Below are 26118 nucleotides of genomic sequence, written 5' to 3'. Positions count from 1 at the left end.
CAGGACTTGTACATGAAATAAACAGTGCAGCCTCTGCAGGTATATTCCTACATTTTAGATACTTTACATTTAATCAATGACCTTGAAAGTCATTGATAAAAGAAAAAGTACCTGAAACGTCAGAATAACCTGCGAAGTCTGCAGTGCGTTTATTTTATGCACGAGTCCTGTGAGTGCTGCCTACTGCACGGCACCTGGGAATTACCTTGTTTATTCTGAATGCCGGTTTCTACTGTTACCTATAATACTAGCAACCCGCCCCGGCTTCATACGGGAGCAATTTCATCTCGCCACAGCCCCCTGCATCTCACCACAACCTGTGCCATGCCACCACAGTCCCCTGCATCTCACCACCGTCCCCTGCATCTCATAACATCCTCCTGCTTCTCATTACTACCCACTGCATTTTACCACAGCATCCTATATTTCACCACAGCCCCTTGTATCTCACCACAAGCCCCTGCTAATCACTTCTGCTTCATACCACAGCCCCCTGCATCTCACCACAATCCTCTGCTTTCACTCCTGCCCCCTGCATTTCACCAGCATCACCAGAAACCTTCACCCCTCCCACTGTTGCTGCCCTGCAGTTGGCTGGGGCCCAGCCACTGTGATGTGCTGGAAAGGGTTGGAGGATTACGGATGAGAGATTTGTGTTGCAGATACCATAAGCATTCTGAGCAGTATGTATCCGAGGCTGGGGCACCTGTGCATATTTCCGCAGCTTCCATGTGCTCCCCTCCACGGTTGCCGAGGGTGTGTGGCTGGGCAGGAACATCACGCTAGAGAGGGAGAACTTCATGGTGGAGGAGTGTTGGCCAGAGTCTGTCTGCAGGTTCAGTGTAGGGATGCACTTCAGAATACGATGGTTACTAACCGTGGTTTACTGCAAAGCTTAGGCAGTAAAGCTTGCTTCCTATTTCAAGGACAAGATTGATAATATCCGAAATGAAATGTTATTCTCTTCCTCAGCTAGTGACCTACTCAATTCCCTACCTGAACCCTCTGGCACATTCTCTTCATTTGACCCCACAAATGAAGATGAAGTATCTACACTCTTCTCATCCTCCTACTCTATTACCTCTCCTCTAGATTCTATACCCTCACAAATTAGTAAAGCTCTGTCTCCTGTGCTCATCCCAACCCTAACTAAAATCTGTAATCTCTCTCTTTCTACTGGCATCTTTCCATCACTGTTCAAGCATGCAGTGATTACTCCCATTCTGAAAAAACAAAATTCTGACCCTAACACTCTCTCTAATTACCGTCCTATCTCCCAGCTCCCATGCCCCTCCAAGCTACTGGAGAGACTTGTCTACACCCGCCTCACACACTTTCTTAACACCCACAACTTATTGGACCCACTTCAGTCTGGCTTCCGTTCCCAGCACTCCACAGAGACAGCACTGACTAAGGTAGTAAATGATTTGGTCACTGCCAAGGCTAAAGGCCATTACTCACTTCTAATTCTTCTAGATCTCTCTGCTGCTTTTGACACTGTTGACCACTCTCTTCTCGTACAAACATTACAATCCCTAGGTCTTAAGGACACAGCCCTTTCTTGGTTCTCTTCCTACCTATCTGATCGCTCTTTTTCTGTTCGTTTTTCTGATTCTGCCTCCTCTTCGCTACCTCTATCAGTTGGAGTACCGCAAGGCTCTGTCTTAGGTCCTTTGCTATTCTCAATCTATACCACCTCTCTTGGCAAACTAATCCGCTCTTTTGGATTTCAGTACCATCTGTATGCGGATGATACTCAAATCTACCTATCCTCTCCAGATTTATCACCATCTGTATTGGTCCGTGTCACTGAATGTATTTCTGCCATTTCATCTTGGATGTCATCTCGCTACCTGAAACTTAATATTTCTAAAACAGAATTAATTATATTTCCACCGGCCAATAACAGTTACCAATCTGATCTCTTTATCACTGTTGATAACTCAACAATCCACCCCACCCCACAAGCTCGCTGCCTTGGTGTCATCCTTGATTCTGAATTGTCCTTTGTTCCCCACATTCAATCTGTCTCAAAATCATGTTACATACATCTAAAAAACATATACAAAATTCGACCATATCTCACACAAGACACTGCAAAAACTCTAATCCATGCACTCATTATTTCCCGCATTGACTATTGCAATAGTCTCCTTACTGGTCTTCCCAAAAACAGGCTATCGCCATTACAATCCATTATGAATGCAGCTGCGAGGCTTATCTTCCTTGCCAAACGTTCATCATCTGCTGCCCCGCTCTGTCAGTCCCTCCATTGGTTGCCAGTTTTCTACCGTATTCAATACAAAATACTGTTACTTACACATAAGGCCATTAACCGAATTACACCAACATACATCTCTTCACTCATCTCAAAATATCTCCCAACCCGACCTCTCCGCTCAGCACAAGAACTGCGTCTCTCATCCCCACGCATTACTTGCTCCCATTTACGGTTACAGGACTTTCTTCGGGCTGCACCCACTCTATGGAATGCCTTACCACACACAATAAGACTTACCTCTACTCTTCAATCCTTCAAGCGTTCCCTGAAAACTCACCTCTTCAGACAAGCTTATCAGATTCCAGAACCGACCACATAACCTTCATAGCTTCCATGTCTTATCACATCCCCTCTCACAGTCCATACATAACCTCACATATTGTCTTTCTTTCACATACTCCTGACATTTTGCCGACATTCCTATGTGACTGGATCATGCAGCCCACCAAGAAACTCTGCATTCTGGCCAGACCAAATTGCAATATATATAGCACCTATCCTTGTGTATCAATGCCTGTTTCCCTATAGATTGTAAGCTTGCAAGCAGGGCCCTCTTACCTCTATGTCTGTCTGTTATTACCCTGTTTTGTTCTATCAATGTTTCCAATTGTAAAGCGCAACGGAATATGCTGCGCTATATAAGAAACTGTTAATAAATAAAATAAATAAATTGTGCCAAGGAGGAGGCCTACAGAGGTGGGGATAGAATCCTGTACAAATAGGCCAGGAACACTTTGACTAGAGAGATCAGGGCAGCAAAAATGTGTGTTGCTGACAAGCTAAGAGTTAAATTTTCAGCTAATGATCCTATGTCGGTGTGGAGAAGTGTGCAGGATATTACCAACTACAGGAAGACATCTACCCACTCTGTTATGAGCCAGAAATTGGCAGACGAATTGAACACTTTTTATTTGGAGTCCCTTACTACTTCTGATCATGGTGGTCAATTATCGGAAACTTCTGGTATCCTCCCCACCATGTGGTACAGATGTTTCACCTGTACTAAAGGTGGAGGAGATTGAGGTGACCAAACAGTTCTGAAGGCTGAGGTCCAGGAAAGCACCTGGCCTGGATGGTGTGTCACCAGCTAGCCTGATGATCTGTGCTGAATAGTTGGCCCCCCGTTTTCTCAATGATTTGTAATAGATCTTTGGAATTGTGTGAAGTTCCATCCTGTTTTAAGAGTGCTACAATTATCCCAGTGCCTAAGAAATCCTCTATCAAGGGTTTAAATGATTACAGACCAGTCGCTTGACGTCTGTGGTTACGAAAACATTCGAACGATTGTTGTTGGCTCATCTGAAGGACACTGCTGGCCCCCTTTTGGACCCTATGCAGTTCGCTTACCGAGCGAATAGGTCAGTGGAGGATGCAGTCAATTTGTGGCTGCATTACATCCTACAGCATCTCGCCCTGTACATATGCAAGGGTCCTGTTCGCTGGTAGATATGCAAGGGTCCTGTTTGCTCACAACACAATTGTTCCAGTAAAACTTTACCCTAAACTTATTTGTTTGGGGTTCTAGTTGCTACTTGTTACCGGATCATTACGTTTCTGGAGAATAGGAAGCAGCAGGTGAGGCTGGAGATGTTTACATCGGAATGGGATTGAAATGCCGGCGGTTCAAATCCCGACAGCAGATGCCCGACAGGGGCAGGTAAGTACCCTAACCTCCCCTGTCCCACCCTAAGCCTCCCTTAGTGGTGCCTAACCCTAATTTCCCCCCTTACCGCTCCCTAAACCTAACCCACCCGGGAGGTGTCTGACCCTAACCTCTCCCTGGGGGTGCCTAACCCTTCCCCCTAGGGGTGCCTAACCCCCCAAACCTAACCCTAATCCTGCTAGACTCCCTAATCCTAGCCCCCCCTCCCCCAGCGTCGGTATTTCTTTACATTCCCAGTGGTTTTTCATAGCAACCTATTATTTTCTCATTGTTTGTCCGATGTAGTTTAGCAAGGCAACCGATAGTAGAAGTTAGGTTTGACGACGTTGACTACTGTTGACTGCTACTTCCAGGGGTTACAGCACTAGCAGATCTCTCATTCCCTCTCCTCCACTCCTTTGTGTGATAGGGAGCAGCAGAGCCTAGCTGCAGTATCTTACATCCCCTTACTCCTCTCTTCATTAGTCACTGTCTTAACCTTATCTTGCTGGGTGTTGATACTGTAGGTTGTCACTCCACGTATCTATTGAATATACTCAGCAACATTCTGACCTGGTGTTTTTATGATTATCATACATGTTTAATGTTGTATTGTTTATTGTTAGATTTTCATATCTCGCCTTTCCCTCATCTGGGTAACCACTACCGAGATAACGATCTGTGTAAGTCCATTTTAATCTTTTTTCCGTGCAAAAATGAATAAAGGTTATGTTTTAAGATATTTTGATTGACATTTAGCTATGAGAGTGCACTCCTATAGAGTCTTTGGGTTGAAGTTCTCACAGAACTGATATACCCTCCCCTTCTTGTCTACTTGCATTTACTCTGAGTAGCACCACCACCAGCCACAGTGGTATTTCATTACCACAGAATGCAGTTTAGGTGGATATAGCTTATTATATATACCTCTTATACATTCCAACAGACATTTGTGGATCTGTGCGGTGATTCTCAAGTCCCTCTTCCCCATCCCACATCTTATGTATTCTTTCACCGCTTTTTTTTTATTTTTTTATATATATATATATATATATATATATATATATATTCAAATACTGCACCTCTAGTGAGCCATCTGTGAAACTCCTGAAATTTTGGAACAATGCTACAATTATAGGCCTCATCAAGGATGGTGAGGAGTCCGCTTATAGAAGGGAGGTTGAATGGCTGGCCCTCTGGTGTAGTTGGAATAATTTGGAGTTAAATCCACAAAAAAGCGGTAGAAATGATAGTGGATCTCTGGAGGCAGCATGCACCTGTGATGTCTCCTGTTATTATCAGTGAGACTGTGGTGTCCTCCAGGTTTTTGGGTTCTGTGATTTCCCGAGACCTGAAGTGGGGGGTCTAACATAAATGCCATTGAGAAAAAGGTCCAGCAGAGACTGTACTTCTTGCAGCAGCTTATGGGGCATACACACTAGATGATTTCTATGAACAATAATGATATGCAGTGCATACACTGAACGACCAATGATGCGCGCCCCCGCGGGTCGTTAACGATATCCCCAGTCGGCTGAACATGCAGCTCAATCTGGGGATATCATTAACTATGCCATGCTGTTGAATGCAGCATGCCCCCCCCTGCCGTCGTTCATCGTGGCAGACATTGGTAAGTGTTTATACACTTACCAATGTCGGCACTCCCGCTGGGTCCTGACGCAGACAATATCGCCGCATACACACATCGTCTAATGTGTATGCGGCTCCAGGAAGTTTATTCTGCCACAAGAATTGTTAACTCTTTTTTTTTATTCAGCAATAATTCAGTCTGTTCTCTGTACATCAATTATTGTTTGGTTCTATTACAAAACAGGAGAAGAGTAGACTGAAAAGGTAGTTAGGGAATTGACATCTGGGGTCAGTAGGCGGGCTAGTAATATTGTTGCAGATCAAACACAGATCAAACACATCCAGGTTGTCATCTGTTTAAATTGCTTCCCTCTGGTAGGCGTTATAGATAACAACGTGCAAAAAACTTTTGAACAATTTATTTTCCACAAGCTGTTATTGTGTTAACAGGGGGTGTGTGTTTTTTTTATTTTGTTTTGGTAACGATGTGTCCTGGTTGACTGGTATTGTGGTATGGCTTTTCAGTATTGTTGTTTTTCATGTGGGTGCTAAATTGGAAATTAATCCTTGTATATGTATGTATACTTGGCCAATAAAGCTGAATCTGATCTGAATCTGATAATTGTTTTTTTTCTACATCAGGGTCCATAGGGTATCCACAGGATACCTTGGGGTATAGGTGATGACGTCAGGCATCTGGCACCATAGAGTTAAGTTTTCAGCCTCCCAGGATGCACCAGGGTCCCTCTTCGGCTCAGAGTCGGAGCACATGTTTAGAGGGGGGCTAAAATTAGCTCCTGAAGTTTTCTTCAATGGCAGCTGCGGCTGCACATCTGGGAGTACAGCATGGACAGTCAGTAGTGACGTCCATGCGGTCTCCCCTTCACCCCGCCGGTACCAGAACACCGGTACTGATCCAGGGATGCTGGAAAGTATCTGGGGTCATGGCTAACGGTGACCCCAGATGCTGCAGACTGTGGCCGGATCCAAGGGGGACAGGAAAGCGACGTGGTCCCGCGGTGGATCCCCGCTGAACACACGGTCTAGAGTCCCCAGGCAGGGGGCTCCCTGGGGACTAGCTGCAGCGTGGAGCCAGGCAAACAACCTGCGCTTCCACTATACCCCAGGGACAGCGGACCGCGGCTGAGCGGCAAGAGCTACGGCGTACCGGGGGTTAATTGCATGCTAGGGGAGCGCGCCTTCCCTGTTCTCAGCCAGCGCCTCCCCTGCTGCACACAGTCCTCTCTGCACCTGCCGATTGGTCCTGTGGCAGCGCTCCTCCCCCAGGCCGGCCTCCTCTCTGCTCCTCGGTGGCCATCTTCTTCTAGTGTGGTGAACGCTGCTGGAAGCTGAGTGTCGGAGGCATTGTGGTCTGGGTCCCCCTGCATACCTCTTCTCCGATCACAGGTCAGTGTATGCAGTGCTGTGTCCTACCAGACTCTGTGTCTGTGTAGTTGAAATCAGCGCTGATAGTGCAGTGAATTGATTCTTCTGCATTGTATGTGACTTATTGCTAGCGCTGCTGCCTGTACTTTCACTTTCTACTGTCAGCCATTTTACTGTCCCTGCTCTTACTCTGCTAAAGCCCTTGCAGTGCGGTGTTGCAGGGTGTTCTCCCACTATACTAATAAGTATCAGTGAGAGGGTCACATACTTTACCATCATGTCTGAGAGTGACTTTCCTCGCCAGCTTCTGTGTACTACATGTAGTGTACTAATAGCGGAGGGAGATGGTAACGCGGAGGGGTTATGTCGACAGTCTTATTGGCACGCCCAATTACTGTCACTGCTCCAGTGCAGGAACCTCCCTGGGCTTGTTTGCTTGTTTCGCTAAGGCGCTTACAACCCTGGTGGGCCAGTTAGCTCCGCCTCCTGCGTTCACTCAAATGGGATTATCCCAGCAATGGTGTAGTCATCCATGCAAGGGTTCCCGAGACAGCTGATGGTACCCCACAGTCTCCCTGTTTCCCCATCTCAGGTTGCACAAGAGCCTGCTTGGGTTAATTCATTGACAAATATGGTAGAGCATTTGTCGGATGTTTTACAGGGAGAGTCTGTGTTGCGGCCACATAAGTGGCCTGCTCATTATGATGACGACGTGACGACCGATGATGGGGAGATTCTGGACCTATCTGATCAGGAGCCTCTCCTCTCCGTACTAAAGAGTCGGACGCTAGGTCCAAGGTATATATTCCTGGCCTTATACGGGCAGTCCGTGCTGCTTTAGTCATTGAGGATGACGATCCTCCGGTGGCCAAATCCAAATATGCCTTCTTCAAGGATATTAAGGGGGATGCCACAGTGTTTCCTCTTTCTGGTCAGCTGGTAGATCATTTAGAGGAGGCGTGGAAAAATCCTGGTAAACGGTTTCAGCCTCAGAGCCGATTGGTGGTGGCTTATCCATTTGCAGATAATTATTTTTCTAAGTGGGAATCCCCTCCGCAGGTGGATTCTCATGTGACACGTCTTGTCAGAAGTGCTACTTTGCCCATACCCTCCATGTCCTCCCTGAAGGATGCTACGGACCGCAAGGTTGAGATATGCTTTAAGTCCATATCTTCCCTTGCTGGAGGGGCGTCCAGACCGGCTATGGCTGTGTGTTGGGTAGCCAGAGCTATGGAGCGCTGGGCTGATAGCCTGGAGGCGTCCTTAGACTCGGACTGTTCGGCGGAACAGGCTGAGTTAGTGGGCAATCTTAGGGACTCAGCCACTTATATTAATGAGGTGGCCCTGGATATCAGTCTCCTCACCTCCAGGATTTCCTTTGCAGCTGTTGCCGCTCGTCATACCTTATGGTTGTGTTCCTGGAAAGCGGACGCAGATTCCAAATAAGGCTTAGAATGTTTGCCTTTTAATGGAGAAGTCCTCTTTGGTCCTGATCTGGACAATATAGTAGCTACGCTGTCAGCAGCCAAGTCTGCATGTCTCCCGTCTGCAACGGTAGGTTCTGGTACGTCGGCCTTACAGGGCCCAGGGTAGGCCCAAAGCACAGTCTTTTCCATGACAGGCTGGCCCCCCCAAAAAAATCTGCCAATCCCAGGAAACAGGCCTGGAGTACCAGACGTCCGGCTCCCAAGTCGGATGACAAGCCTGCGGCCTGACGGTCCGGGCCTCTCTTTGGGGGATCCCAGTGTGGGAGGCCGCCTGCTTCAGTTCGCCCAGTGTTGGTTGACAACAACGCGGGACACTTGGGTTCACGAGGTGGTTTCTCAGGGGTATGCCCTCTCCTTCCGGCTCAGGCCTCCCTCCCGGTTTTTCACCACCGGCCTTCCATTAGACCAGCACAGGGCGTTGGCGCTGCGTAAGGTATTGCACACTATGCTCCAGGCTGGAGTTATAGTACCTGCTCTGTTATCCCAGAGGGGCCAGGGTTTCTATTCCAATCTATTTTTAGTGCAGAAACCCAATGGGTCTTATCGTCCAATTCTCAACTTCAAGACCGTCAATAAGTCTTTCAGGGTACCTCGGTTTCGGATGGGGACCCTACAGTCCATTATTCTGGCTCTGGAACCTGGGGATTACATGGTGTCGTTGGACATCCAGGACGCTTACCTATTCTTTTGTGTCATCAGCAATTCCTCCGGTGCAATCCGCAACAACCATTTTCAGTTCCGGGCGCTGCCTTTTGGCCTAGCGACAGCACCATGTGTTTTCACCAAGGTCATGGCGGCTCACCTGCGAACGCAGTGAGTCCGTTTTGTTGCCGTATCTGGACGACCTACTGTTGTTGGCCTAGTCCCCGGAGATCCTCCTACGCCATCTGGAACTGACTATTTCGGTCCTGCAGAATCACGGCTGGTTGATAAACTGGACAAAGTCCATCCTTATCCCATCTCAGAGGATTCTACACCTCGGGGCCTTGTTGGACTCTCAGCAGCAGCGGATCTTTTGTGACGGAGTAAAAGATCTTACAGTTGAGGGTGCGCAGTTGTCTGCAGAGTCGGCGAGTGTCTGTGCACTCGGCAGTGAGGCTACTGGGCTCCATGGTGTCAGTATTCGACATGGTGGAATATGCCCAGTTTCACTCCAGACCTCTGCAACAATTGATCCTGTCCAAATGGAATGGCTTGCCTCAGAGCTTAAGGTCTCAGACAATGGTACTCACTCCGGAGGTTCGCCTGTCTCTAACCTGGTGGTTGCAGACGACCCATCTCAACAAGGGTCGCCCATTTTGGGTGGTGAACTGGGTCCTTTTGACAACGGACGCCAGTCTCCGGGGATGGGGTGTTGGCTTTCCTACAGGCTGGCTTATATTACGGTGTTCACCTTGCTTCACTGAAGGTGCAGGTGTCTGTCCTGTTAGTTTGGTTTCATCGTAGGATTGCTGCGCTCCCTGATGTCCGCACCTTTATGCAGGGAGTTCTTCGCATTCAGCCACCTTTTATTCCACCAGTGGCTCCTTGGGATTTGGCTGTGGTCATGAAAGCTCTTCAAGGACCGTCGTTTGAACCACTGGGCTAAGTGGACCTCAAATGGATTACAGCTAAAACTATTTTCCTTCTGGCCATTGCCTCGGCCAGACGTGTCTCGGATTTAGGGGCTCTCATGTCGACCCCCTTTTTCTAATTTTTCATAGGAACAGGGCGGTGCTTCGCACTCGTCCTGCAATCTATCCTAAAGTGGTATCAAGTTTCCACATCAACGAAGAAATCGTTGTGGCGGCATTTAATTCCCCTGATCTTTCAGCGGGTGAGGCCACCCTGGATGTTGTGCGGGCTTTAAGAATTTATGTTGACAGCACCTCCTCATTTCGGAAATCGGACGCCTTGTTTGTCCTCTATGGCTTCCGGAAAAAGGGTTGGCCTGCTTCAAAGCAAACTTTAGCAGGATGGTTTCGTATGGCAATTTCGGAAGCTTATCTTCATGAAGGCCTTCCGGCTCCATCCTCTGTGAGGGCTCATTCCACTAGGTCTGTAGGTGCTTCTTGGGCAGCTCGACGTGGTGCCTCTGCTGTCCAAATTTGCAAGGCTGCCACGTGGTCGTCTGTCCATACCTTTGTAAGGTATTACGCTTTTGACACCTTTGCCTCTCAGGATGCTTCCTTCGGCGGCAGATTCTCCTTTCAGCACTAGAGCGTCCCCACCCTTAAAGGATACTGCTTTGGGACATCCCCAAGGTATCCTGTGGATACCCTATGGACCCTGATGTAGAAAATATGAGATATGGTAAGAACTTACCTTTGTTATCTCTATTTCTATGAAGTCCATAGGGTTCCACTGGACTCCTGCCCTGACGCATCTGTACTGCAAATGGGCTTTCTTCTGGTCACCGGTGTTTCCATCTCCTTCTGGTGAGAATGTGATACTTGTGTGTTCCCAGATCTTCTTTCTCTCTCTTTCTTCTCCTCCTCCGGCCTATGGCTTGTTACGTAACTGAGATACCTTGGCTCGGGGGCGGGGTATAGGAGAGAGACCCTGGTGCATCCTGGGAGGCTGAATACTTAACTCTATGGTGCCCGATGCCTGACGTCATCACCTATACCCCAAGGTATCCTGTGGAACCCTATGGACTTCGTAGAATTAGAGATAACAAAGGTAAGTTCTTACCATATCTCATATTATTCCGACAGTAGTGTTTTTACTATTTGATGGTGGCGGTCCGATGTTTGCCACCATCAAATGGAAATCATTTGATGGTGTACAGATGTTTTTTTTTTTTATTGCTCCCCTGGCTTCTTCCTGGCTACTGTGTCTGTATCAGGGCTGTCTCTCACTCTATCTGCTTAAGAAGTGACCCTGCTCAGTCCCTGACTCCCTTCCCTCTCTAGGCTGCTGTTAAGCAACAGGGCATATTGCTTTCACTGTCTATTGCTGTTTCAGCACACTGGCCAGCTCCTACACAGCAGATTGGTGCAAAATTCTTTCTGTGACTTTGCTTCACTAAAATCGTCACTGCTCGGCTTTCTTTTGAATGGTTCATACACCTATACCTTCCTTGACCAATGCTCTACAGAATAGTGAAAACCCCATCAAAATCCGTCCAGTGGTTCAAGAGATTAGCCCAAACGAACAGGCAGACCCCTAAACCGGGGACTTTATATTTTATATAGAGAGAGAGCAAGAGATAATTTTATGTCAAGTACTGTGTTTATGCATTCAGTCATATTTAAACCTAAAATACAAGTTTCCTACCTAATACCTACTTAACACAGCAATACATGTATATTCATACAGTATGTAAATGTTTTAGAGAGTTATCTGATAAAAATATATGTTACATTTTGTTTTCATGTACAGTACAACAACTTTTACGGGATCCTTTTAAGGGAAAAAAAAAGGCTTTGAGACACTGGGCACTTATGATATCTGGTATACAGGAAAGTGCCCTAAAATACATACTGTAGGGCTGCAACCTATAGCAATGTTTAATTTTATAAATTATACTAGAGAATTATTTATGGTTATTATTGCACTTTAAAGACCAACACCAGCACATGTTATAAATGCCTGCCAATGTGCCGACCCATAGAGACACATTCTGGGTCCTGGTAATAGAGTGCGCGTAGCTATGCCTGCTCTTAAAACCATACATTGAGTGGTAATTTTTATCCTCACCCCCTCTCTCTGCACCACTGCCAATGTGTAAAAATGTATATCAAAATTTCCTATATAATATATAAAAAAATATATGTATGTTTGTATATGTGTGTATATATATTACTCCTAAACTACTTATTATTATACTTTTATTATCTATAAATCCCGCCCCTTTAACATTTTTCTCTATATTATTACAAGTTTATGTAATTTAGTTTATGTAATTTTCCCCACAACAAACATTTGTATAATGACTTTGTCCAGTGATGTATCCTAGTAAATATTTCAGACGTGCACCTTACTGTGTTATCTGTCAATAAAATGAAAAAGTGACAAATGTTTACAGAGTATGTGGAAAAAATTTTAATTTTCCCCTCCACTCTGCAGGTGTTGCAGGAGAAAGACTGCATACAGCATGTTGGAATCATTCCACATCTATTTTTACTGACAACAGGAAAGCAGAACCCAGCTGTGCTTATGAATCTTTTTGAAAATAAATACTGTCACACTGCCATGGTTGAAAACACCTTTGTTTTGCAAAATGTAAAAACTTGCTGGTGAAATTCTGTGTGTGCGTATCTCGTCTTCTTTTAAGACACTATAAAAAAATTATGTGGATTTTTACATTGTTGATCCTTTTTACGTATTTTATACTTGGTGCTTAAAAGAATACAAATATGTTTATGTGTATATAGCATTTGCAATATTAGCAACAATATTCAATTCAGGTAAAAGCTTTCAACACCATCAATCACGACATTTCTTAACGTGTCTATGAAAGTGTCCGTTTTATTGCTTCTAAAAGGTTTTATTGATATTTTATTCCTGGCTGTAGAGATCGTTTTTGCTGCCACATAACAGCCTTTTTCTTGCTTCTCTCTCGCTAAAGTATATTACTCAGTCAAAGACGACCTTGGTCAATTCACAGTATAAACTTATTAGTGATAACACAGTCAATTGTATAATGAATACAACAAATTCTTACAGTAAGTGAGGTGTAAGAGCAGCAGTATAAGGAAGTGTTTATGGCAAGGCAGGGATCCAGGTTCCTCCTTTCTCATCAAGGAACACTTGATACATATTCATAGTTCAGGCCGCTATTCTGGGGGTTGGACCATACTTGCCGTCTTTTAGACTACCCCCTCCAGGTCGACTCTCTATTCACAGCAGGTGGACGGTGCGGGGGCGTGGTGGCTCAATCGCATTATTGTAGCCCTGCCCATTGCTGTACAGAGCCGATAATACAGGCACTGTAAAGTGGGAGGAGGCTACCATGGTGTGATTCAGCGCAAATAGTGTCATCTGCCCCCCGGACTGCCCACTTTTGCACAGTAAGTGGGCGGTCACGGGATTGCGGGAAAGGGGGGGGTACGGGCCTGTGGCGACCGGTTTCAGAAACTTACCTAGTCTTCCGGGTGGTCGGGAGCACCACCCGATCTTCGGGAGGCTCCTGACCATTTCGGGAGAGTAGGTAAGTATGGGTTGGACCATTAGTCTGTTATTTTACATAGAACCAGTGGCATCACTAAGGAGTATTTTGAACAATATTCAGGTTACTTTGTTACTTGTGAATTCATAGGCTGCATGACATGGTATCCAGATGGTACATAGACAGTCAATAGATAGACATCAGTAGGTAGACCGTGAGTATGTCAACATGGTTAAAAGGTACATTGTCGTCAGTGCGTAAAGTCGACAGGGTTAGAAGGTTGACATTGTCAAAAGTTGACATGCAAATGGTCTACACAAAAAAGTTAGACATGTGGTTTTTCATGATTTTTAGGGTTAAGCACTTGGGGGAGGATTAGGGTTAGGGTGAAGAAGGGGACGGTTAGGCCTAGGCACTAAGGGGAGGATTATGGATAGGCACCTGGGGGGGATAAGCACTGGAGGGGGGTAGGATTAGGGCTAAAACAAAAAAAAATGTGCTGGCCTTTTCTGTGTAGACTATTTACAAGTCGACCTTTTGACTAGGACGATCTTTTGACCCAATCAACCTAAATCCATGTCGACCTGTTAACATTCTCAACCTATCTACTATGTAGTGTCTATCTAGATCAGGGAAGAGACCTGACCTCCACCAGGTTTTGAATAATGTTATATATATCAAAATGGCCCTCAGCCGCAAAAATGTTCCCCACCCCTGATCTTGATACTATCTATCTATCAATCCAGACCCGCATGGCATACCTCCCAACCATCCTGTTCTGGTTTGAGGGCACTGTTCTGCTGTCACGATTGAGACCACTGGCGTAACTACGTAGGTGCAGGGGGTGCGGCTGCTATGGGGCCCGGCCCACCTCCAGGGCCCGGCCCTCCCCTTGCACCTACGCTGCCATGCCAGCCATGGTTGCACCAAACCACCGCCGCCAGGGTTCCTGATGCGTCCTGCTCCTCCCGCGCTGTATCCGCAGCCTTTCGGCCCATCACCCCTCCGCCGCCGCAGCCATGGCCCAGGTAGACAGGAGCCTTCCCCGCCAAGCTGCCTGGGGTCTCCGGCTCCACCACGGCGAGGGAGATCCTGGTAGACACACTCACCCGGCGCCGCTACCTAACCACCTGCTTCCTCTGCAAGGGATGCTTCACCAAGTGCTATGAGATCACGCACCTGAGCAGCAGGGTATTGTTCACCGGGAAGATCGTGCCGACTTCGTGTACGTGGTGCTGGAGCTATGCCTGCGTAGGGTATGTAGGCGAGGTGGGTCCATAAGCTGGGGAGCCTGAGCCGTTGGAGCCATTGGACTAAAAGTCCCAGTGTGCCTGCCACTCCGTGATGGTCCTGCTGGCAGTTGTGGTTCTTCAGCAGCTTAGGGGCCATAGATTACTGTGGAAGATATGTGTACTAGGGGAAGCGTGTCAGCTCTTGGGCCCATACACAGCAGCTCTAGTAGCCACAGGTATCTTACTGGGGAAGGTATCTTGTGTAATGAGATGGAGTGTTAGCTCTTGGGTCTATATACAGTAGACTAGGGGTCACAGGACGCTTACAAGGAAGGGTATCTGTACTGGGGATGGATGTTAGCTCTTGTATCCATACACAGTAACTTACATTAGAAGCTTGTTCAGTCGAGGATGGGGAGGGGAAAGTGCAGAGGGGAGGGCGGGGACCTTGGGGGGGGCCTGTGAAAATTTTGCTATGCCCCCTAGTTCTAGTTACGCCCCTGATTGAGACTGCATTGTTCCAAATGACACGACGTTGGGAGGTAAGATCGTTTATTACTGCTTTGCATGGAAGTTAGGGGTGATAGTTTTGGGACTGAAGTCAAGTGAGGAGCAGCCTACTGCTTGTCAGCGTTATACATGCCCCTGGGATGGAATGTGGCCACCCCACTTCATAATGTGGCCAGGCTTTCTTACTAATCTGTTTACAAACACTTCTGCCCTAACTATGTGGGGGTGATGGGTGTATTTTTGTGCTATGAAAGTAAGATTTTGTAACTTTCTGGTTTTTTTTTTTTTTTTTAGATCCATGCCCTGGAAGCTGAACTTGATTTCCACAGGGGTCTTTACAACTTACAAGTCCAGTACACACAAGCTCTTTTCCAAGGGATAAAGCAGGCCTATCATAATTTTCAAGAAAATGTTGTTGCAGTTGTTTGTTCTCCACTTAAAGGTTAGTGAGACAGAAAAATCATTTACTTCGTCAAGATAACATGGTCTGTGCTGTTAATAGTTTTACCCTTTAGAAAGCACATTGTGATCTTGTAATAATTCAGTGACAACAGCACAGTGTCCTGTCTGAAAGCTGTAGGAAAACAGCAATTTGAGCCGTGCAAATGTTGTAGTAATATAAATATTTAGAAATGTTGCTAACAATTTCACGTTTTATTACACATATAGAGTGTAAGTAACCTTATGTATGGTTAGATATAATGTAGATATTTGCGTTTCAGTAAAAAATTTGTCAACTTTATATTTAGGCTGCACTTTTTCACCTTTTTGTGTTTTACTTTGTTCATTTTGACTTCTAATAAAATATGAATAACTGTAACACATTAATAATCTGTTCCTGTAAGTCACATCATTATGCGGTGTTGTTAATGAGGACTGTCAAAAATAGGTTATAGAATTTATTCCAGGTATCCACTAATCTCCCCTCTGCTTAATCATCCCCAAACCCCTCTGTCTCTCATCTTAATTATCCCCCAGCCTCTCTGTGTCTCCCAAGCCCGTGCGACTCCCCAGTCTCATTCGCCAGCCTCTGTGTCTTCAGCTCCATACCCCCCCCACTTCATTTGCAGCCCCCCACCGCCCGACCATGTCTTTCTAGCCCAGCCAACACTTACCTGCTGCCTTCTGTGCTGATCCTATTCCCTAGAGGTTGGCACGGTCCTGGCTCCTCTCTGATTTGGCGTGACGTCCCGCATGCTGCACCGGGCTGCTGGCCTCCCTCTCCTCTTTCTGCCTGTGCCCTGCTTACATCAACGGGCCAGCGTCAAAAACAAGGGGCGGGGGGACACATGAACAGGGCCATTCAGGAATCTCGGGGGCCGGGTCAAGTGTCCCCTTTGTACCCCGCCTGAACACACCACACAACAGTGAGGGCGGAATGCCTTCATCATTGTGGGTAAAAATGGGAAAAGATATCCTAAAGCGGATTATGGCATTAAAGATAGAGAAGCCAAATAGGAGTCGCACCAGTTCGTAATCTAACTTAGATTAGTTGTATTATCTATAGTTCCCACATCCCCAATGGAATACCTGAACTAGCTATGTATCCTATATTAATGGGTAAAGCAGTTCTTATTGAGTATATTATGCTAAGAAGCTAATTATTGAATCACAATACAACCATCAATATAACAGGACGAAGTACAGTAACTGCATATAGGGTCAGTGCAGCACATTTAATTTAAGAATGTTGCTACAACAAAATGAAATATCAGTTAAGTTATTATCTTAGGGAAAGAAGACCTCAAAACACATATATGATTATATAATGTCATCAAAAAGATCTGTCATATATTCAGTGGAAGCTACTTGATTTATAAGATATTCTGTGTATCCATATAAAAATTAGAGACAAATATAATTACATTAAAATGTACATATTTTAAAACAAAACATATGGGAGCAGATTCAATTAGGCAGAGAAGCTGTCAGAATGGATCCCTGTGGCTAGTGCGCATTAACTACAGAAGACAGATGCTCCTTGCAACCTAAGGAGCTGCAAACAATCTGCCTACCGTAATGCGCAGAGAAATCTGCAACACAAGAGGCCGACAGCAGCTCACAGCTAATGGAATTTGCCCTGTGGACTAATTATCACATTACATACTTAGGGTAAAAGTATCAAACATTTAAAAGAGTGGAGAAGTTGCCCATCAGCTTGTAGCTAGCATGTATCAACAGGGCCGGATTAAGGCTTGTGGGGGCCCCAGGACAACTAAATTATGGGGGCCCCCTTCAAGCCACACGGAGCCCCCCCCCTTCTCCCTACCCCTAGCCACCCTGAGCCCCCTGCCTCCAAACCACACAAAGCCTACTGCTCCGCCGGCGCCGCTGACTTACCTCAGTCAGTGACAGCATGCGGGCGGGACCTCCCGGCAGAGCTGCTTCCTAGTCCTCTTATCAGCGTCACGGACGTAATGTGTCACGTGACAACGGTGAGAGGACACGGGGCCGCTCTACGCTGTATGCAGCAGCACCGACTGTGCTGTTACATATAGTAACACCGGAGCTTAGCAGTAAGCCTCAATCCTGGAACAGGTGTCATTGGAAACCTGTTCTCGGCAGGGTTACACAGACCCTGTGTGGAGGCCCCTCTGTCTGTGGGGGCCCAGGGATGACCCCCCCCCTTAATCCGGCCCTGTGTATCAAGTACACTCTATAAAATGGTAGTTAGAAGTTGATTGGGTGCTATAGGCAACTTCTCCACTCTTTAGAAGGTTTGATGCATCTGCCCTTTAATTACACGGAGAGTGATGGCAGTAATATTATAAATTGCATTTAACACAATATTAACACTGTGGTAATGAGTAAAGGATGATCTGTCTTTTAAACCACTTTACTTTATCTTTACAATTTTTTTTCACGTATCACAGATTTATGTTTGTCTAATAATTTGCTAACCGCTATGCCTTGATATATTATTGATTTAAATGCAGAAGCTAATTAAAGTCAATAAAAGTTCTGTTTTATTTATTGGCATTACTAATCTCACATGAGTATAATTGACTTTCTGCTTTGTAAAATAATTCTATGGTAGTGGCAGGTGAACAATAAAAGGCTATTTCATTGTATTGTTTTTTTATGTACTTGTTTTGACTATTTTTTATTTTTATTTATTATTTTTTTTTTACAGACGTCCTTTCCTCCTATGCTGACCTTAAAACAGAAGCTTCGGAAACATCTCTGAGGAGCTTCTTAACAATTTTTAAGAACAATGTGGAACAGATTCAGGATGCAGTTGACACGTTGACTCCATCAACTACACAGCAACATGAAGGTAACAATTCTTTTTTTTTTTTTTTTATTGTTTCTGAATAACCAATAGCATTGTACATATCAAACCTTTTATTAGGTTTTCTTTTCCTTTTTTCCCTAAATGTAGCATTTTTCTAGTGTTTGGCTGTTTTTTTTATATTTTTAACGTCTTCGGTACATCTTTTATGGCCTTCGGTAGATAATTTCTGACTCTTCTTTGTTACCTATTGTGACAACATCTTACCTTAATTTTTGCCTAGTCTTTTTGAAAATCGTAAAGAATCGTTGTCCTTTTATCAAAAGTGACTTCAACCATTTCATATCAGAATGGTATTGCTATTCACTGGGGAACAAAAACTTTTTTTTTGCCATGGATTTAAGATCGGTTTGAGAGTACTCGCAGGTCCAGTTTTCAAATTAATGAAAAATTATAAAATTCAATTATTTTCTCCATTTGAAGTACCTAACTAGTCTAGGCCTGCTTTACTTAACAGAATCGACTTAGTTTTGCTTTTTTAACAACTACCCTCTTACAACAATAACAAGAATTTGTTTTATTTGTGATAACTTAGCTGGTCGTCACGTTTGAGATACATAACACATTCAAATATCCTCACTAACGCTGAGAGGAGGCGTGGCAGTGCACTGCTGAGCCTGCTGGGACATCCTTAGACCACAGCCATGCCTCTTCCCAGCATACAGAGAGGAGCTTGTTTTGTTCAGTACATCCTCAGCTTTTGTTGGGAGCACTGAATGATATTTATCACCGTATTAATAAATGCATTGTTTTTCAATGAAAAATTTGGTTAATAGCCAGATTTTAGTTTTCAAAAATAAAATGTGGCTCTTCAAGACGTCTCATTTTTCTCTAGTAGCTCCCACCCAAATTAAGGTTGGAGACCACTGCACTAGACTATGTGCCTGATATGTTGTCCGATCCGGCTGGAACGGACGACATATGGTCTAGTGTGTACCCAGCATAAATGTTTTGGTTTTAGAGGTAGATGGTTTTTAATATGAAAATTAAAAATTGATCTTATATTTTTTTTTTTTATCAAATTCTTGACTCCAGAACTTTCATGTCATTTATAATATGTTTGGGATCTTTGTCATTAGCCATTGAAACTACACCACTTGCGATGGAACATCATTAAAGGTTTATCTGCTTTATACTGAACCATTAAATATTATGGAAGCTGATACTTTACCTCTACTGATTCCTAACCGTTAGGTAATTTTTCTTTTATTTCATTCAGGCGAAGAGGCCTTTTCAAAACTGGGCAAAGAATTTTTTATTTCTCTGGACAACTCACTAAAAAAATGTGGAGAAATACGAGATCAATCTGTTTTTGAAATCGAAAAATCAAAACAAGAATTGAATCAGGCTTTAGACATCATCAAAAGTTTAAAGATGGAGAGAAAACAAAAAAGAAATTCTTCCAATGACCCGTCTTCAAAATCGGAGGGAGAAAGCATAGATGGACGAGTACAGCCTTCTGTTGATCATGCACAGGAGATATCTAATATTACTTCTCAACTTTTTGCCTTTGGAAGAAAAAACTCCCTAACATCTCCTAATCAGGAAAAAGAGATTTCCGAGAGACCATCTTTGCACCAAGATCAACGTTCAGCCTCAGCTCGTCAAAGAAGTAAAAGCCTCCAGAGAAGCAAAAGTGTTAAAATGCGTCCTTCCTGGCAGGTGTAAACAAAATATTTAATAAAAGAATAGAATACCTATCACAACTAAATTAAGCTGCTAATTATTTAAAAAAATAAATAAATAACTTTACAGATGTGATCCTGAATCATACAGTAATATTTCTCCCAGGCTCTGAGATCTATACTTACTGCACAACCTCTGAACACCAGATATGTTTTGAATTTGGACACATTTGGTCATTAAATGTTCAGGTCAACAAACAGATCACCAAAGCTCAGTGTTTCCTGTTGCACAATGTCTGCACACAATGACAATGAAACATCCTGTGGGACTGTCTGGCATTAGATTTTTTCCAGATTGGGTAATAGATACTTCTTTCTTATTGCCACATATCGAGGTAATAAGAAATGATTTTAGCCTGCCAGTAATCAAGTGTCTCTCACTGGGGCAAAGCCCATCCTGGCGAAGAGTAAAGGCTGGTACACACTAGACAATGTCTAGTGCGCCCGACCTAGTCAGCGACGGGACCCGGCGGGGGTGCCGGCATTGGCAAAAACATACACACTTGCCGATGCCAGCAATGACGGCAGGGGCCATGCTGCATTCGGCAGCATGGCCCCGGTAAAGATATCGCCCGTCGGACCTGCATTCAGGGCCGACGGAGAATGTCGCGTGGGAGCGCTGATTGTCAGTACCTGTGCTCAAGCATGCATATACTTAAAACATCGACTGTAATGGCGGAGTTTGGGAACCTCTATACTAAGGATATCCATGCATGAGCACAGGTGGCTTAATTTATTACCTCAGTCGACTTGATTTATCCACCTTGGCTGAAGCAGGGATATTTACCCACCCCGGACTGAGCTTGGTAAATTGCATATTTCAGTCCCCATAGACGGCTATAGTGACTGCTATTGCAACAGAGAGCAGACAGACCACAGCAAATATCTTTGCAGAGATATACAAGCAGATATTCTCTATGATACTCTGATAACAAATGGCCCCAATACTTAAAAAATTCTGCAAGCCCCTGGAAAAAGTCCTTTTTCTGAGGTTACACCACAAATATAAGCACCAGAATGTCAACATGGTCTGAATGTTGGCATGGACATTATGTCAATGTTGTGCATGTCAGTATAGCAGTTTTACAGTCTTTAAGTAATAACCCTACCGTAAGCGCAGCCTAAACCTAAGGCTGGGTACACACTTAAAGATGTGTACCCAGCCGACCTGTCATGCAACGGGACCCGGTTCGGATTTATTGCATGCTAGTCAATGACTCCTATGTATTTAACAAATATACATGCACTAGCACAGCATTTTCCACTCTGGACCTTAGCCCTTCGTGGGGTCATCTTAATGAAGCTATTGTATAACAATTGGTGTTGTGATGGGATTAAAATAACATGAAATGTTACTATTGTGCTGTTACTCGAAAACTATTTCTGATAAAGATCAATATAGTGTAAAGTAAATAATATTTTAAAATGTTTAAAATGATTGTATATTTACTTGTTATTAATTCAAATAAATATTTAAAGTTATTTACTATATTCCTTGTCATTTACTTACTAATATTATTACTATTTATGTAGCACCAGAATATTACACTAATCTAATTTCCCCTCCACAGGCTTACAAATGCAAACAAGGCAAATTCACCTAAAGGCCATTTAAGATACCTCTACTGTATATTTCTGGTCCGTGTGAGCACCTGGAGGGAACCCACACAGACAGTAGGAGAACATACAAATCCCCTGCAGACTAGACCCTGGTGTATTTCAAACCCATGGCCTCTGTGCTGCAAGACACCAGTATTAACCACTTCTTTGGATTATCTCAGTTGAATAATATGTAAATATGTGCATTTTGGACCAAGGAATCCAAACGTTGCATAGAGCAGTGGTTCCCAAACTGTGGCCGTGGCACCCTGGGGTGCCTCAGGACACTTGCAGGGGTGCCTCAGGTTGGTGGTCCAGCATCAAATCAAATTATTTATGGTCAATGTAATGTAAATATGTGGACAAATAGAAGAGCAAATCTGTCCACCGCCACATAACTGAGCCGAAGGATGACAGACCAGCACAATATACTTCATTTTTTTTCTGAATTTCTCAATAACAAACTTTTGGCTTAGGGGTGCCATGAAAACAATTCTGATACTTTAGGGTGCCATGATTCAAAAATGTTTGGGAAACACTGGCATAGAGAATTAATAAAATGCCAACAGCAACAGAGCACTGGGAGCTGGTAGTTATGAGATGGAAAAAGCCCTCGGAGTACTTATGGGGGAATTCAATTAGATCCGAAAAGCTGCGATTTCGCAATAAGTTTTTATTTACCTAAATGCGTATCGTGCAATCCTATTCCCAGTGTTATCCTATTCCCAGTGTTATTCCATAGACAAAAACAGGCGAAAAGTTTTCACCATCTCAGAGCAGATGAAAAATGTGCAAAATTCCTATTTTTGGCCAAAAATTTGAGGACTTTGGACATTAGGCTAAAATAATTTTTTAAATAGCTAGCTTAATTCCTCCTAATAATGACATGTCATTTTTGGGGTAAAAATGTAAAGTGTTGGAAAATTGGTTTAAATTAGTGGGTCAGGTATTTTGGGGTGGGGGGGGGGGGTGCTGTATGGATGGGACAGGTGTTTTCAAGATTGGAGGTGGCTGCAGCAGGTGTATTTTAAAAAAAAAAATTAAAACTGCACTTTCTAGACACAAAATATACTAGCACCCATTTTAATGTATTCCCAAATTAACTGCAGCAATTATTTTCTCCAAAACATACTGCTTTTTATCATTTTTCAGCATTTATGCAAATATATACAGGTTGAGTCTCCAATACCAATATCCAAAGTTTCCAATTTACAGAATTTTTTTTGCGCGAATGAAATAGTGACACCTTTGCTTTTTGATAGTTCAATGTACACAAACTTTGTTTAAGGCTCAAAATTATTGTATAAAATTACCTGCACAGTTACACAATTTAAGAACCCAAAATACTTTTATTCGTTTTATTAATACACTTCTATATTGACTTCCTATGTCAGTTAGGTTTTTTATGGGGTTCAGACTGATTTCCCCAAAATGTGCTGTACTTTTCACTGGTTTCGCCATGCACAGTTTTAGCTCTTATGCATTTACACGTCTTTTGTAATAGGATAGGGCGAAATATGGGAGTGCGCATTGCCAATAGATGCGAAAATATTGCACCAAAACTGGCGAATAGTGCGAAAACTTCTCTGGCGCTAAGTTTTCGTTTTATTGTGGCTAATTGAATCTGGCCCTTAGTTGCATAGGAATTGACACTGGCATACAACATGATACATGCCACTTGGAACAACATTATCCTGGTAATGGGTGTTAACTGTCTGTTGTGTCCTAATTCCAGTCTGGGTCATCTAGAACTTTTGTTGAATAACATAACAAATAAAAAAAAGGATTGCAAGAAATTGTGTGCCTATCGTGGAAATGCTAAAATATCGTGTTCTAGTACAACTCTGTAGCTATATAACTTAGCGTTTTGGTTATAAATTGAACAATGCTATGAAGATATAATTTTTTAAGCTCCTTCCACTGCATAGAGGGCCTGATTCAGAGATGTACACAATATTTACGCAGCTGAGCGATTATTGGTAAACTGTGTCTAAGTCGCTCTGCGCATGCGGCAGGGTACATTACCGTAGTCGCTCGTGGCAAACTTTTACTTGCAGTGTGATTGACAGTAGGGGTGTGCACCCTTTTGTGTTTTGGATCTGTGTTTTTTTGGAAAAAAGCATAAAAACAGCTAAAATCACAGAATTTGTTTTCTTTTGTTCCTATGCTATCAACCTCAATAACATTAATTTCCATTCATTTCCAGTCTATTCTGAACACCTCACACCTCACAATATTGTTTTTAGGCCAAAAGGTAGCACCGAGGTAGCTGGATGACCATGCTAAGCGACACAAGTGGGCAGCACAAACACGTGGCCCATCTAGGAGTGGCACTGCAGTGGCAGACAGGATGGCAGTTTGAAAAACTAGGCCCCAAAGAGTACATAATGCAAAGAACAAAAAGAGGTGCAAGATGGAATTGTCCTTGGGCCCTCCCACTCACCCTTATGTTGAATAAACAGCACACTTTAACAAACCAATAATTTCAGTGACAGGGTCTGCCACACGACTGTGGCTGAAATTATTGGTTCGTTTGGGCCCCCACAAAACAAGCTGGCAATTAATCTGTCCCTGCACAAACTTAGCTCTACAGAGGCAAGATGTAGTCCTCATCCACCAATTCCTCACCCTCGTCAGTGTTGTGTACATCCTCATCCTCACAGAGTATTAATTTGTCCCCGCTGGAATCCACCACCACAGATCCCTCTGTACTTTCTGGAAGCTGGTCTTCCCGAAAGAATTGATAATTCATTTTGATGAACATCATCTTCTCCACGTTTTGTGGAAGCAACCTCCTACGCCTTTCGCTGACAAGGTTCCCGGCTGCAGTATACACTCTTTCGGAGTACACACTGGAGGGGGGGCAACTTAGGTAAAATAGAGCCAGTTTGTACAGGTGCCTCCGAATTAGCCTCTTTTACCTGCCAGTACAGCTACGGACTGTCTGACATACCCACTTGGATGCTGTCATCGATGTTATCCTCCACCATTCTGTCAATGGTGACAGTATCATATGCAGTGACAGTAGACATGTCAGAAATTATTGGCAGGTCCTTCAGTCCGAACCAGAAGTCCAAACTTGGTCCTGCCTGCCCTGCATCACCGCCAGTGGGTTGGTTAGGATATCTAAGTTGTTTCCTGGCAGCCCCAGTTGCGGGAGAAAATGAAGAAGGAGCTGTTGCCGTGTCAAGTTCTGCGTCAGCTGACAGTGTTTTCAGCAGCAGGTCTTTGCACATCTGCAGGCTTGGGTCCACCGGAAAGAGAGACACCACATAGGCTTTAAACCTAGGATCGAGGATTTTGGCCAAAATGTAGTGGTCTGATTGCAACAGATTGAACACCCTCGAATCCTGGGAAAGCGAATGAAGGGCTTCATCCACAAGTCCCACATACCGAGCGGTATCGCTCCGTCTTAGCTCCTCCTTGACTTTCTCCAGCTGCTTCTGCAAAAGTCTTACGAGGGGAATGGCCTGACTCAAGCTGGCAGTGTCTGAACTGACTTCACGTGTGGCAAGTTCGAAGGGCTGGAGAACCTTGCACAACACGGAAATCATTCTCCACCAGCTACATACCCCCTCCTTTGCCTATGTCATAGGTGGATGTATAGGCTTGAATGGCCTTTTGCTGCTCCTCCATCCTCTGAAGCATATAGAGGGTTGAATTCCACCGCGTTAAAACCTCTTACTTCAACTGACGGCAGGGCAGGTTCAAGAGTGTTTGCTGGCACTCCACTCTTCCTACGCAGTCGCTGAATGGCGAAAGTGGCCAGAAATTTTTCGGGCCACCCAAAGCATCTCCTGCACGCCCCTGTCATTTTTCAAAAAATTCTGCACCACCAAATTTATTGTGTGAGCAAAACATGGGACGTGCTGGAATTTGTCCAGATGTAATGCCCACACAATATTAGTGGCATTGTCAGATATCACAAATCCCTAGGAGAGTCTAAGTGGGGTAAGCCATTGGGCGATGATTTACCTCAGTTTCTCTAAGAGGTTGTCGGCAATGTGCCTCTTACTGTAACCGGTGATACACAGCGTAGCCTGCCTTGGAATGAGCTGGCGTTTCTGAGATGCTGCTACTGGTGACGCTGCTGTTGTTACTGCGTAAGGCGATACATCTACCCAGTGGGCTGTCCCAGTCATATTGTCCTTAGTCTGCCCTGTTCCACTTGTCCACATGTCCATGGTTAAGTGTACATTGGGTACAACCACATTTTTTAGGACACTGAGGACACTTTTTCTGACGTCTGTAAATTCTCTGTATCGCCTGCCTAGTGAAGTGGAATCTAGACAGGATTTGGTACCGGGGGCACAGTACCTTCA

At 44.4% G+C, this 26118-nt stretch overlaps 1 protein-coding gene across 2 annotated transcripts in view; it reads left to right on the top strand.

The window, feature by feature from the left end:
- The window catches only part of LOC148508350 (uncharacterized), a 161654-nt gene extending 139975 nt beyond the window's left edge, over positions 1-21679 (top strand). For both annotated transcript variants that reach the window (XM_088444660.1, XM_088444659.1), the window contains 3 exons: positions 15515-15662; positions 18354-18497; positions 19732-21679. In XM_088444660.1, the coding sequence (XP_088300786.1) occupies positions 15515-15662; positions 18354-18497; positions 19732-20180 (741 nt within the window). In that variant the 3' untranslated portion in view covers positions 20181-21679. The remainder of the gene's footprint in view (positions 1-15514; positions 15663-18353; positions 18498-19731) is intronic.
- The last annotated feature ends 4439 nt before the right edge of the window (positions 21680-26118 follow it).

This window comes from Taudactylus pleione, unplaced genomic scaffold, assembly GCF_031769625.1.
Source record: "Taudactylus pleione unplaced genomic scaffold, aTauple2 ptg000370l, whole genome shotgun sequence".
Lineage (NCBI taxonomy): Eukaryota > Metazoa > Chordata > Amphibia > Anura > Myobatrachidae > Taudactylus > Taudactylus pleione.
Note: the sequence above shows the minus strand (reverse complement) of the source record. Positions and strands in the feature narration are given on the sequence as shown.